Source organism: Aythya ferina (assembly GCF_964211825.1).
Source record: "Aythya ferina genome assembly, chromosome: 25".
Classification (NCBI taxonomy): Eukaryota; Metazoa; Chordata; class Aves; order Anseriformes; family Anatidae; genus Aythya; species Aythya ferina.
In genome coordinates this window covers 6,482,257-6,494,411 of record NC_140323.1, presented here as the reverse complement: position 1 = coordinate 6,494,411, position 12,155 = coordinate 6,482,257, and the positions used below count along the sequence as shown (strand labels likewise).

At 39.6% G+C, this 12,155-nt stretch overlaps 1 protein-coding gene across 6 annotated transcripts in view; it reads right to left on the bottom strand.

Annotated features, from left to right (window-relative positions):
* The window catches only part of KCTD20 (potassium channel tetramerization domain containing 20), a 35,765-nt gene that overhangs the window by 7,477 nt on the left and 16,133 nt on the right, over positions 1–12,155 (bottom strand). For 5 of the 6 annotated variants that reach the window (XM_084497506.1, XM_084497509.1, XM_084497510.1 and 2 more), the window contains 6 exons: positions 4,595–4,794; positions 3,879–4,158; positions 2,879–2,981; positions 2,232–2,352; positions 1,060–1,257; positions 443–553 (listed from right to left, as the gene is read on the bottom strand). In XM_084497506.1, the coding sequence (XP_084353632.1) occupies positions 443–553; positions 1,060–1,257; positions 2,232–2,352; positions 2,879–2,981; positions 3,879–4,158; positions 4,595–4,794 (1,013 nt within the window). Of the gene's footprint in view, positions 1–442; positions 554–1,059; positions 1,258–2,231; positions 2,353–2,878; positions 2,982–3,878; positions 4,159–4,594; positions 4,795–11,502; positions 11,621–12,155 lie in introns of those variants that run through there. The other variant, XM_084497511.1, reaches the window with a different exon arrangement.

The window sequence follows — 12,155 nt, the reverse complement described above, 5'->3', positions numbered from 1 at the left end:
TACTCATTCTCCAAGGACCCCTAAAAGAACCTGCCTGTCCTTTGTAGTGCTGGTTGACAGCGTGAAAGTACAACAGTCTCCCAGGACGTAGCACAATGTTCTTAAAGCTCTCTAAGGGACCAGCAGGAATGCTGGATGCAAGGTTTTATTTTTATCTTCCTAAAGAGACAAATTTTACAGGTACAGGATATTTTCCCTTAGCTTTTAAGCCTCTTGCCCAATTTCTGTGTAACATGATAAGGAAGATGCTCAGTTTTTAGTAATTTAACAAAAATAAAGGCTTAGTAAAAGAGAGCTATTGGTACCCCTCCACGCATTACAGTCTGCAGTACACCACAAAACCCCCATGGGAGCCCTCCCCTGACACAAACCTGGAGGAAAACAGGTTTTACACACTACATTCACCAGTTTTACAGTTTCCCTTGCTGAGGAAATACTTTACCTTCAATTCCAATGCGTATATTTTTGAGACCCCGTTCCTTTAACACAGCTTTTGCAACATCACGGTTCTCAATGTACTTAAAGAATCTGTACAGTTTGGAACTGTAAAGGACTTGAGAAATAAAAAGGGTTATTAGAACCTGCAAGGAAGGACCTTCACCCTGTTACACACTCTCAGCTGTGGGGGTGACAAAAAAGCAGGTCTGGTTTCCAGTAACTGCTTCTCATCACTAGGTTTAGCTATGATTCCTTGGTGGCAGTGTAGTGATACACATTACGTTCTGGATAGACAGGTGGTGATGGGTGTATAAAGAAGAGTATTCAGTCACCAGGGAGCCAGCAAAAGGCTGGGGGGGGGGGGGGAGGCAGTAAACAAATGCAAAAAATGCAGTGAGCACTGTCTGTTACCAGTGCAGGCACTCAAACTAAAGCTGTAACTAGACAGATTGGTATCCTGGCTCTAGCAGCAGCCAATTCAGAGGGAACATACAAAACAGGACATCATATGCCAGCCTCTCCACCAGGAGAAAGACTACTGTTTAGGCAATGGGCCCTAGTGGCCATATGTCTGTGTGTGAACAGAACAAGCAGCCAGCAGCTCCAACGTAGAGTCCTTACTTTGTGAGTACTCCTCGCCCATTGGAGGTGGATGATCTTCATCCCAGTCCACAGTGTCTTCATCTGTCAGCACGACGATATGGCATTCACGTTCCCCTTTCCTAGCACTATCCACCATTATAGGCAGAATTAGCTCCTCCAGGTAGCTGTCAAACTGCTTGTGAGCACCATCATTGGAGAGCTCATGTAACAGAGCACCTAATAAGGCATACATTACATGATGAGCCTTTTTTTTTTTTTTTTTTACACATACACGTATACATATGCATACAGTATGAAAATATGTCCCAGACCTACAGTTTCCTAATACAGTCAAGAGCACAGCCCTCATTCTTCATTACAGAAACTCCTCAATATATGTTCAGATGCATCATTAGTCTCTAGAACTGGAAATAAAATCAAATATGAGACTGCATTTTGGGATGGGATGCAAATTATACCTTAGAACCATTATATTATTACCATAAAAAAAAAAAACACCAAGGTCCAATCAAGAAAGTGAAATAAGAGACAAGTTAGTTTTTATCCTTAAATTTCCAGCAATCATCTCTGACCTTGAACGCACATTTTCTGCCTTGTCTGTGATTGTTCATCAGAACAGTCAGAAATTACAAGGCCTGTGCTATGATATCACGTCCCATTTCAGCATAGGACCTTTTACCGATTTGGCTACATTAGAAGTACTTTTTCTTTTTTTCCACCCAGTATACCCTCCAAAAAGCTTCTCCCAATCAGATTTCTTCATGACTAAGAACTCTCTACTGCTTTCCTACCTGAGTGTTTTTCGCACCTACATCTTTCTGCTTAAATTATCCTCAATTTTCTGGTATGTTTTAGATGGGGATTATAAACCTGCTTTTACCCTTCATTTTACTTGGCTGTAACAGCAAGCTCTTCTACTCTCCTCTCATAACAGAGACTGGGAAGAATTTTTACAATTTCAGTTTGCTTTTCTGAGCAAAATGTCTGTGTTCTGTAGGATTAAATCAGTTCACTTTCGGTTGATGAAGAAAAAAAAAAAAAAAAAGAAGCTGGTTAAATGCAACACATACTAGTGGAGTCCACACCCTCATGTTTAGACTAAAGCATGTAAGAACCACACTGAATCAGTATGATAGTGCTCAACACCATGCAGATGATCTCAGAAGAGCTGATTTTATCTTTATACTTACTTAAATCCTGACATTTGATTGTGTTGAAGTCAAAGTTTATGCAGAGATAATCACATGTGTCTCTAAGGTCTGGGATGGAAATTCCATCAGGACAGTTAATGATTCCAGTTTTGTAATAATCCTGCAAATAAAAGGACAGTTTTGGGTGAGAAATTTAAAAATAGTGTGAACTGATCATTTTTAATTAGCTTTTTGTTTTGTTGATGAACACTTTTTGTTTGTTGAGTTTCAGTGAACAGTAGAAACAGCCCTGCCTGTCTGAGAACATACCTACATCTCTTCACAGATCCTCTAGGGTCTGATAAACTGTGAGCTCCAGTAAAAAATTCTTCCTGTGACGTAGAATTTCATAACATCTCATATGCAATGTGCATTTATAGGTAACTACAAAGGCAGAATAGAGCCCAGGAACTACAACATTATGACACGGGAAAAGTAAAAGGCAACATGAACAAATATCTGTGATGTTGACTCACACCAAAATTGACTACTTTTTCATAATCACAATGCAAAACAGTAGTAAAAGAATATGTCCTGGGGGTATGCAGCTGCCTGGGAGATAGCTCAGCTTTGCACATGTGACAAATCAGTTGTGTGTTTTGTTTTTTTTTTTTTTCCTCCCCTCTAGTCTGCAAACATCATCTTACCAGCACAGTCCGGAACACAGCTGAGCTAATTCCTTCTGCAATTTCATATTCTCCTTTTTCATTTGGCCTGGTGAAATTATATTCTCTTCCTGGTCCAAACATTCTGAACAGATATACATAAGTTTACATAAGTGCACAAGTAAATTTAAATTCATTCTTTCTAAAGACCAATAGGTACATTGAGTTTAAACAAAACCAGGAGTGACACCTATACACAGTAACTTGAAACAAATACTCAAATCTCTTACATAGTAAATAAACAAAAGAGCTGTCTCAGCTAAATCCTGCTACAGCTGGACTCTGTCGCTATAGCTACTGTATTGCATGGAACAAGTCACAGCTCAAAGAAACAGATCATTCAACCCTGGGTCAGAAAACTCCCTGTGGATAAAGCCCTTTCACTGGAGATATGCAAGATAACAGTCACATGCCTTTTGATCGCTTGCTTTACATTACAACCTGCAAGTCATCAGCCCAACAGAACCAGGCTCTATGTCAAGAGACAGGGGTGAAAGTGTTGGCAATACAGAAAATAAATGCTTCTTTTTACATTAAAGGGGTCCAATCTCTAATGCATCTTACAGGGAGACGAATGACTTCTTCCATGGGACAGTACTATAAGATAGCAGCAGGAGGAGATGAAGCATGATCTTTTTGCCCATTACGGAAGGAATTAAGTTATCAGTTGTCAACAGGTGTACTACTTATGAGCAAGGCAAACACTTGGGGAGAAGGCAAAAGCAAACCTTGTCTAGCTAGACATGCCCAGTTTGAAGGAAGAGAACTGAAGAGAGAAACGTTATCTAGAGAACTACCAAGGTGCTCTCTCTACATTTGGTCACGTCTTCAGGGCCTTACTAACAGGCAGGTTCTGAATGAGGTCAGACTTGCTTCCCTTGTGCATACAGATGAGATCACAACACAAACATTACAGGTTTATTACACTTCAGCAAGCATTTGACCCTCTTGAGGTGTCTTGAAAATGGTGGAAATAATCTACCTTCCCAGCATAGTATCAGGGTGAGCAGTGAAAATCTGTGGGTTCACTGCAAATCGAGTGCCATCTACCACAAGTGTCACTTTCTCTGGAGTCACTGTCTGTGAGTTGATGCTTGAAGACAAAGCGGTGCATCCATGGCGTTCCTGGCTATTAAAATATTCAGTCTGTCTTTTACTTCCATCTTGAAAATGACAGTTGTGTGTATCTTCAGAAGCAGACAACATATTGCTGATCTGGGGACTCACTGGACAAGCAGTATATCGGCATTCAGAATCTAAACCTGATAGAGACAAATACTGTAGAGGTAAAATATAGTTTGCTGAAAAACTTTGTTTAATAGTAATGCTTTGTACTGCAATGAGAAAGCCAAATCATACAATAGCAAAGAATGTCAATATACATAACTGTCAGAATGATGTTACATGACATAAGGCTAGGCTGTATTTTCAAACTGAGCCAGCAGTTGCATTTTGGATAAAGAATTACCCCATGCTTAATGCTACTTATTAAATCGAGATGGATTCCATTGCTAAAGAGCAGGAGCACAAGAATTAAAGAAGGCCAGGAATACATGAACACAGTATGCCTAATGCTGACAAGTAACACATAGCTAAAAATTGAACACCCCCGCCCCCCCCCAAAAAAAAAAACAAACAAAAAAACCCCACACAACACCTCCCTTGAAGATTAGCATAAGGTAAAGACATGATCCTCACCCTCAGTTCTAGGACCTGCAGATGGGCTATGACCTCCTAGCACCACATTACTTTCTCCTGACTCGTGGTCTGCTGCAGCTACATCTTCCACAGAGCAGCTCGACTCCAGATTTCTTGACCAGTCTGTCCCACCAGCACAGTTAACATTCATGCTGGGCCTCCGTGATGTTAGGTGTTGACTGCGTTTCCTAAGAGAAGAGCTAGGAGAAGAAACACCATGTTGTTTATTTTGGAAGGAGTTCTCAAGCAGCAAAGCTCAATTCACTGTATCTGGTACTACGAGCAAAGTCCTCAGGGTCAAAAGGCATTTCTACAGTCTTAACTGAGCTTTGGAGAGGCTTGCGATGCTATTCATGCCCCTACACTAACCTAGAGAGGGGCCAAAAAAAAAAAAAAAGGGGGGGGGGAGGGAGGCAGGTTTAAAGTAACCAAGGGTCTATTTCATCTATAGTCCTTTGTATTATTATTATTTTTATTATTATTATTATTTTTTGAAGTCTAAAACCACTGACATCTTCAGATCACACACGTTCCTGCAAGTAACTTACTGGCCATCGCCTTAATTCCAGCCAACTACAGCCCTTTAAAATATTTATGAATCTTTCAATTCCCAGGACTAGCAAAAGAGAGCTCTCTAACTTTGCTGTAGCCTGGACTGTAACAGTTGCCCAGACAAAAGCTCAGGCATTCAGGTTTGGCTAGAAGGTTCCCTACTCCCAGACTTCTCGTCTTCCTCCTTCTTGATTTATCCCCCTCCTGTCACATAGTGCTCACCCCCGCTATTGAACCCAATCCAGACCTACAAAAAAGTAGAACAGCCATGGCTGCAACTGCCTTATACATATCACACCTTGACTCTGCCTTTTTACACACAGCACTTTAACCATTACTATTCAAATCTTAATTATCACTCCAGAATATGCTCTTAAACGTCTTCCTTTTTACTGTTCTGGTCCCTCAAGTAAATTCGTCTTTCTTGTTCCCGTTTTTAAGACTCTCTTCTGCTCTGTTCTCACTTCATTCCATTATTTTGTATCTCCTAATAGATTGCTTCTGCTGTCTCTTTCCCTCATTCTCCCCCTTTGCAGTTTTTTTTCCCCTGCTATTACCTTGGGCAAGAAATAGCTCTCCTTTCTTGGCTCCCAGTGTTTTCTTTTCACTCTCTCAAACACAAAGCACTGATTTCCTTCATAATGAATTTACCCAGTAACACTCCCCCAACTCCCGTGTTGTTTTTTTTTTTTTTTTTTTTTTTTTTTCTTGGCTGCTTGAAGACTCCTGTGCTCACAGGCGCCAGCTAAAAAGCATGGCAGAGCACTGACATGGCTCAACATAAACCAGACAAAAAACAGGTCTAATAAAACAAAATGATAAATAAGAGTTGGCAAACTTTATGGTCAAAACATACTGGCGATAAAGACAGTATGAACAGTTCAGTGGTCAGTTTCAAGCCCACTGTTAGTTGCAGTCTGTGAAAGCATTTCATTCTTAATTAGAAATTTTAAAAGGGATAGCATTGCTTCCTCTTGTTTCCTAAAGCAAATACTAAGTTGTCAGCATTATTATCTGGATATTTTTAGAAAATCTGTTGCTTACACATCACGTGATATTCATCAGAAGAAAGACTTCAGGCATCAGCAAAACCAGATGAAAAGTTTTTTTTTTTTTTTTTTGTTTTTTTTTTTTTTTTTTTTCTTAAGGCCCTGGCTGGTAAGAACAGCAACAAGAGGAGCCTACAAGGCTCATGTTAGCTCCAGCAAACTTAACAGCATGCATTTCTTCACTATCCCACTCTCACCAATTACCAAGCACTGACTGGGGCTGTCATCACATCCCAAAAAAACCCTCTCCCACTATTTTCTAAGCTGTGCTAATGTTCACCCCAGGGAGCCCCCTCAGCAGTCTCATCAGAAACCTCAAGGCTGCCTTGCCTGCATTCACATGTGCACAAATCCATCTCCTGTTGCCTGAGCAAAGGGCACCACAACCCTGCTGAAAATAAGCCCCTGCAATCTTTTGCCCTCTTCTCTCACGTGTCAGAGCAGCAAAGAGGTAGTAAGAAAGGCCAGCAGTCCTCTTGTGGGCCATGGGTTTGTGGAGTCACAGAATCATGGAATATCCTGAGATGGAAGGGACCCACAAGGATAAAGTCCCCACTATCTAAGCAGAACGCACTACCATAACAATCACATGCACATCGCACAAACTGTCCCACTCATACAACTACAGGATAAACCTACTGTCCAAGGAACAATCTGTGTAAATGACTAAACAGAGAACACGCAGAAAAAAAAGTTTGAAATAGCCCTCTACCCCCAATTTAAAACACGACTGTACAAAACCTCAGGGGAAAAAAAAAAAGGACTTTAAATCTATTTCAGAATTGACAATTTCAAAAGCAACAGCAAAAATAAACCGCTCCTCTATTTTATATAGCCTATTGTAATTATTGTGAGGAAGCAGAGCTTTCCAGACTGCAGATATTAACCTATTTATACAACTAATGTTGTGGGTTTTGTGATTTGAAACATTCACTGAATGGCATACATTATGATTATGCTATATTTTTTGACCAAAATGTTTTAAAATTTGGTATTGCACAGCAAGCTTAAACATATTTTTAAAAGCTGCAGTTTGATTTACTTCGGCAAAGGTGTTTTGAGATGTGGGAAATGCAAGGTCTTTGTAGCACAGATAAGGGATCTTCTTGGAAAAGCCCTTCACAGTGCTCGAGATTGGCTAGTCACACAGAAGTACGCAAACAGCCTCCTGGGTCCTCCTTACCCCACCTTTTCCATACAGAAACAAGTTCCCTGATACAACTGAGATGCCACTATGCTCTCTTGGGAACAGACTTTGCTCTGTGAAGTGAGAACTCTATGAAGCAAATTTGGTAAGCATAAAATTTACTTATGCTTCTTTCTGTCAATACAGCTTTGTCAATGCAGCTTGGCCAACAAGCTCCCCTTAAGGCACCTGAACAATCTCTTAATTATTTAATACATTACTTCAGAGGGAAGACTTAAGGTAGGGAGTTAGACCAATAAACAGTTATTATGCTGGCAAACAGCAGATTTATCAAGAAACACATACATTCTATAACTTCACAAGAAGCCTGCCTTATAAGCAGTATTTAACTGATGTCAAACAGCGTGAAACACCCAAACTGAATTTTCGTAATTATCAAATTGGATTTGATGAATGTAGCAATCTGTAACAAGACGAACCTTTTCTGCAATCACTCTAAGCTTTGCAGTTAAATCTACACACAGTTCAAGAGACTCTGCATGCCATTCAGTCTTCTGCTGCAGTATCTTATAAACCATTTACACAAGTATTATTAGATATGTAGATACTATGTTACTTTCATTTTCCCCCTTTTTTGCTTAATCTGCCTAACAGAATTTCAGGAAAAAAAAAAAAAGCCTCAGCTGGTTAACACCCTTCTCATTCTTTTCCACTACATTATTTTTAGCACCAGTGAAAGATGCACAAGCTAAGAGAAGATTCAAAAACAAATGCTCTTCACAATTGTGGTGGTTCTCATCAGCATCAAGCCTGATTTTCGTCGTTAATCCACAGAAAGATGAATATTCAGCCGTGCTGATAATCAAACTTGGGCCTGGCTAATGACATTTTCCTGTCTCCTGTCCCCTTTCAGCATGTCCAAATCCTATGTTATGTGTCAGAAGAATTAAAGCAAACAAGGAAGCATTCCTTAATGACTTGGATCTGGCTGATATAATAAATACCCAACGTAGTTGTTTAGCATGACAGATACATTGCAGTCATGCTCATAACCCAGAAGGGAAACTAGTACATAGACTTCAAAAGGCCATACTCAAACCTGACCAGCTTACAAATATCCTGGTTTCTTTTCATGCCTATGATCAAGGTGAACTACCCAGGGTGAGAATGAATACCTATACATAATTATTAGCACTATTCATCTTCAAAGATTTTATATATATTATCTGCTTATTCCTCCTACCAGCCCTGGGAAGCACCGCAGGGAAGTTTTTATGAGAGAAAACAAGGACAAAGAAGAGACAATCTGCAGGAGCAACCAGAGCATCAGGCCCTCTAACCAGGCATTACTCTAACTTTTAAGACACTATCCTTGCTCCCTGGCTGTGCACAGGCATTAACTTCCAGTTAGCAGGACAGATACTTGCAGGGTGCCATCTTCTTTTGAGGTCTGTTTCCATGCACATTTCTACCACATGGTAAGCGTGAATAGCCTGGTACCACAGAACTGATGATAAACAGTAAACAAATACCCTTAATTCCTTAGCTCATTTCTCAATAACTCAATTGTATGCTCAGATCTGGAGTGGCCAGGTAGGGCCCACTTTGCAGAGGAACTGAGGACTCACAGACGGCTGGATTTAGGAGCTGGGAACTCAAACATCAAAAGCCTAGCACCATGTTCAGCACTGAAGATCAGATCTAAACAGGCTGTGATTTTTGTTTTTAGGAAAGCAAATCACCATCACAATGAAAAATCAAAATTAACATCTGACTCCCAGTGCCGGTTCTGCTTAGCTTGGAGCACATAGGTCTCTCCTCCCTCCAGAACGAGACCATGTTAAGAATGAGCTGTGCAATCCAAGAACCACCTCTGTTCTCCAAATCACATGCTGAGTGTCAAGGTGAAGTCATCTTTATTAGGGCTTGTTTAAAGCTAACAATTTTGTCAGGAGAAAAATATGGCAGGGATACTTATTTTTGTTTCAAAGGAATTAGAAACAAAGTCTTATTTGACGTGGCATCTTTGGCAAACACGATTCATGCTATAAGCCTTTTGCAGAGATAAAGAGACTGATCCTTGTTCTACTTAATCCTTAAGAAATTAGGAAGCATACCAGTACGTAAAAAGGCTGGGACAATCTTCAAAAGATTATCCTTCCCCACCCTAATGAATCAAACAGACATCCAAATGTACTTCCCAAGGTGTAGTCCTCACCCAGCTATTAGGAGTGAAATATTCTAAATGGCCTAACTTGTTCAGACCAACATAAACGGCATGCAGGTGATGTGAGCAGAGGAAGAATACAAATACAGGAACATTTCCAGAAATAAACAAACAAACAACAACAACAAAAAAAAACACAAAACAAAACAAACAACAACAACACAACAGAAGAAAAAAAAAACACAAAGATTTAGTTGCAGACCATTTCATTAAGCAAAAGATAAAAACCATCAGAACATACTTGCTGGATTGTAACCTTTTATTGTATGAGTTGTTCCTTATCCTTACCCCTTTTTTTTTTTTTTTTTAATTTTTATTTCAAGAGCAATTATAGAATAGTTTGGGAATTTCACTGAAACTTCAAATAAAAAAATCATGAAAAGCTGTCAAATTCTGTTCAAGAGCAAAGCTGTTTACTGTAACTTCTGACAGTTTAAGCACTGCTTTACTATCATTTAGCATGACAAGAAGGAAGTCAGAAGACAGAAATAGTAGAAGCAAGTAACCTTAATTCATCACATGGTTTGAAAATGGTGAAGAATGACCACCATGCTGAACAAGTGAATCAGATGGTTAGCAATCTTCCACTTACTAAACCACAGCGTAACCACGATGACTGAAATAAAACTCTAAACAACACATTTTTAAGGTGACAACACTCCTTTAAATCTACAAAAACATTCCCACGTACAATTCTCAGAAATATGAGCAAGCAGGAAACACACATATTCAGGGTGTGCCTGACCTAATTCTACAGTCTACTAGTTTAGAACAAGATGTATTTCTAATATAATGGCATACTTTTCAGAAAAATTTAGCCTCGCTTCAATTTTTTTAAAACATATCCTTGCAACATGCAAAATGTTTCTTAAAACATAAAAGCAGAAAAACAAGTTAGCTATGACTGAATTCCTCTTCTGGAGAAAAAGAAAAGGAAATCTCACTGGCATGATTTGGATAAATAATGAGAAGTATTTCCTGTATGTAAGGATTGGTGAGTCAGCATCAGGTAGGCCTCCACCATGATGTAGCAGAGCCCAGGGATACCCACGTTAGGAGAGACCCATGGGCCAAGGCCTCATTGAGCTGTACACAATAGGCAGAGCTCTCATCTTGAGGCCAGATCTGTGTCAGTCCTGTATCATGGCTGAGGAATGTAGTAGTACTCGCAACTCACATTCACCTTCACTCAGATGGATCTGCTCTTGTGTCCCCCATGCTTTTTTTTTTTTTTTTTTACATAACCAAATTCCAAAAATCACACTTGTTATGAAAAAAAGCTCATATTGGTAAGGAGGCAGCTGTCCAAGTTTCTAATTTTCATAAAAACAGTTATGTTTGCCTTTGATCACCACATGCATACTTCCCCTGAGAGAATGAGGAAGAAAAAGCTGTACTGCCTGTCAGCTCAGTTCAGTGGCAATAAAAATTCCCCAGCAAGAAACCATTCCAGAGGACCATGCAGGAGAGAATAATCCAGTCATTAAGAAAGGCTAAAAGTAAGTTTCTGCTCTCTTAAAGATTGAGATCATATCCAGGGTCTCATTCTGTAAATATGAGGGTTATCACCCATATACCCCTGAAAACAGTGGGCTCGAAAATTGCATGATCATTCATGCATGATCAGAGTCAAACCCTAAGAAATTTGGCTCTAGCTTCTGTTCATTTCCACACCTTTAATTTGGGAATCTGTTAAGATTTCTAAAAAATAAAATGGAGAACATATGGAAAGGAAACAGTACAAAAAGGCACAGGAAAAAAGACAAACTGCTAGCCTGTGCCTGCTCTAGCCTTCACTGAGCTTCCCTTCCCTTCTTGAACAGGAGCCAGCAGAGTGCCTTGGCGGCCAGCAGGGCCCTGGAGTGCATCAGGCACAGCACTGCCAGCCGGGCGAGGGAAGGGACTGTCCTGCTCTGCACTGGTGTGGCCTCACCTTGACTTGGACCCAGGAGTTGGACTCAATGATCCTTGTGGGTACCTTCCAACTTGGATATTCTATGATTCTCATGCTCTACTTTGTACCCTTCTGTATTCCCAGGAAGAGGGAATCACAGCACCTTTAACAAATTGGAATAGACAAAGTAACTATGAAAACTATTAAAGCATCCTTAATGTAATTTGTATAAAACCATCTAGAGTTTAAATTGCAAGAAGCTACTTTTCCAAGTTCATTGAAAATAAACACAATCCTATTAACTCTTTACCTACTCAAAAGCAAGAAAGGGGTTGATGAATCCACATTATCAGTATTCCACAATTTACATCACAAGAAAAGCATTTCTTCTAAAGCAATGACAATTAACAATTAGTGTAACAATAGATAAACAGTGAAAAAAAAATCAGTTACTTCTTAAAAATTTGACAAAAATGAACTTTGCAACAGGCCTGAAGCTACTGCTATTGAAGCGTCTATATCATGTGCACACACAGGAACAGATTTTCCAGTTTAGTATTGTTTTAGCTTGCCAATTTCCAATTTAAATAAAGCATTTCAAATTAGTATCCCGTGTTTTTTCTTTCAAGAAAAAAGTCCTATTATTTCTATGTTTATCTTCTCTCACATGCCATGCATTGTAACTCTGTTTT